The sequence below is a fragment of the Zeus faber genome, assembly GCF_960531495.2.
Source record: "Zeus faber genome assembly, chromosome: 18".
NCBI lineage: Eukaryota > Metazoa > Chordata > Actinopteri > Zeiformes > Zeidae > Zeus > Zeus faber.
The window spans coordinates 5,756,552-5,759,051 of record NC_137210.1 but is presented as its reverse complement, the minus strand read 5'-3'; the positions used below and the strand labels follow the sequence as shown (position 1 = coordinate 5,759,051).

General features: G+C 40.9%; 1 protein-coding gene across 1 annotated transcript in view; it reads left to right on the top strand.

Annotated features, from left to right (window-relative positions):
• The window catches only part of cps1 (carbamoyl-phosphate synthase 1, mitochondrial), a gene marked incomplete at its 5' end in the record, with an annotated part of 83,514 nt that overhangs the window by 45,184 nt on the left and 35,830 nt on the right, over nucleotides 1-2,500 (top strand). Inside the window, one exon of the mRNA XM_080018592.1 lies at nucleotides 1,818-1,885. Coding sequence (XP_079874718.1) covers nucleotides 1,818-1,885 — 68 coding nt within the window. The remainder of the gene's footprint in view (nucleotides 1-1,817; nucleotides 1,886-2,500) is intronic.

Here is a 2,500-nt window from a genome sequence, read left to right as displayed (position 1 = left end):
CGGCTCTGTTTCTGAAAGTGGATTTCCCATTCATTCACTTTCCCATTCATCGATGTTTCAGAAAATCCTTATAGAAAGAGTTTTAAGCCTGGAACCAAGCCAACCAACTGCCAGACGAATCAGAAGCATAAAACATTTAATTCAGAGCAAAAAAAAAAAAAAAAAGATTGGGAAACGGAAAGACTGTGTACACAATTATTTTAAGAGTGAAGAAACGACTCATATAAACCGTTGTCAATGACCTTTCGAGATAGTTTAGCGCGCTTCTTCTTGAATTGAACCTTTGTCATTATTACAAGTTTTAAATTGACTGTGGTGTTACTGTTTTTGATTGGAACATTTTCCAAAACTGACCATGCTCCATAACCTTATAGCCTGGTAGTTAACCAATATTTATGACCCTTATCATAATGTATGACTGATGATGGGGGGTATTATGATATACATAACTATATTATTTTATACAAACATATTGATATCGATACATTATATATTATTATACATATACATTCATTTAATGGCACAATTATCTGTCTATATTCACAGAAGCAGCCTTATCACTCTCAAAAGCTTCATTCACTGTCTCTCCCTCACACACACTCTCTTACAGACGCACGTACACAACGGCGGCTTTCAGGTCTCTGTTTCCCGGGAGTTTCGTTATTATTTTTTTTCCTTTAGACATCCCCACCACATCGCTGCATAAACTTCTGACCGCTGCTGCTGTTCATCGTCATGCTCATCGTCTTCATCTCCCCCCCCCTCACATGTCCAAAACCCCCCTCTCCCCCCAACCCCGTGGATCACCTGGAGTGCCGAAACGTGACGAGGGCTTCCACTTTAAATGTGTATGTGTAGAGGTAGAGGGAGGTAGGGTCCAGTTAGTGTAAAGGGATATAAAGTAGTAGATAGAATACCTCTATTTTTGCTCGGGAGTAGAATAGAGGTTGAGTAGAGGCAGAGGTTGAAGAGGTACAGTAGTGAGTGGTCGAGTAGAATGAAGCTTGAGGAGAGACAGAGCGAGGTAGAGGGAAGGTCGCGGAGGAGGAAGGCAGAGTAGACACCCGTGTCTCTCCTCCGGAGGTACAATTTCTCCTTTTCAAACTGCTGACAAATAACCTTTCTTTGGAAACTTCTTCCAAACGCTCACCTCAGGCACATTTGCTTCCATGCGGAAGGCAAGCACTCACCCATTCGGCACTCGAACCTGGCCCTCAGCAAAAAAAACAATAAATTCTCCATCGTGGCTAATGAACTACAATTGATGAATATTCTATAAAAACAAATGCAATGATGTGATGGCTTGAATTCCACGGCAGGGCAGGGATAAAAAGCGATTGATTACTATCTTATTGCTTTTGTTTGCTTCTGTCTGGTAAATACTCTGGTTAATGCCAGACGAGGGATTTCCTCAAAAAGTCGATCGTCTGGATCAGTCTCGTTTGACGTTGGGATTTACACTGAAAATAAATGCTGCGATGCAATGAATCAAGGCCTTGCATCATCAGTCCCATTGCTTCTCATAGTTGTCGTCATAGCGGCGGGTACAGCCGTTGTGTTTCCTTCTAAACGACCTCTTACAGTCAGAATAGAATTTGCCGAAGCATCACAATGCACAGTCTGTGTATTTCACAGTTAATGTTGAGTCATGCGGTTGTTGTTTTTCTCCCGTTTCTATTCCTGAGTGGATTCACGGTAAATGGGAGTGGCAAATTCTGCATGCGCAGAGTCTATTTTGTCATTCTGCTCAGGAAATGGGTTTTTTTTCCGCATCCCTTGCAGTGACCGTAACGCACCCCTTGTCTTCCACCCTCCAGGACGACGCCTTTACATTTGCCAACCAGGTGGGCTACCCGTGTCTCCTCAGACCCTCCTATGTCCTCAGGTAAAGGCTCCCAAAACAACCAAAATAACAGCTTTTGAAAGCCCAGCGTTGTTGAGGAACTAAAAGCTTGATTTTTGGCTCTCAGATGCAGACCAATTATACCAAAAAAAACCTTTCAATTACGGATGTGACGGTATAAAATGTTCCCGGTATGATTATTGTACTACTCAATGTAACGATTTTCGTTAAATCACAGTATCAGCTTTTATGTCTGTCTGGCTATCTGTCTGTCTATATCTGTCTGTCTGTCTGTCTGTCTGTCTGCTATCTGTTTAGTTATCTATCCGTCTGTCTGTCTGTCTGTCTGTGTGTGTCTCTCTCTCCCTCTCTCTCTCTCTAATAGAGTCAGTGAAGGTATATCGTGCAGTAGGCTTCTATCATTTGTTAAACAAATTCAGAACAAAAGAAAAATCTGGATTTATTTTCTCATATTTGTGTCTATATTGGTGTAGTTAGGAGCAGAAAACGACCCTAAAAGTAAAAATGAAGGTTTTTTTGTATGAGCTTACATTTTACGTGTGGAATAAAATTATATTGGTTCACTTGGTATAATTTCCAAGATTTTTTATTATTTTTTTTCAATTAAACATCCATGAGTTAGAATGGATGTCTCTC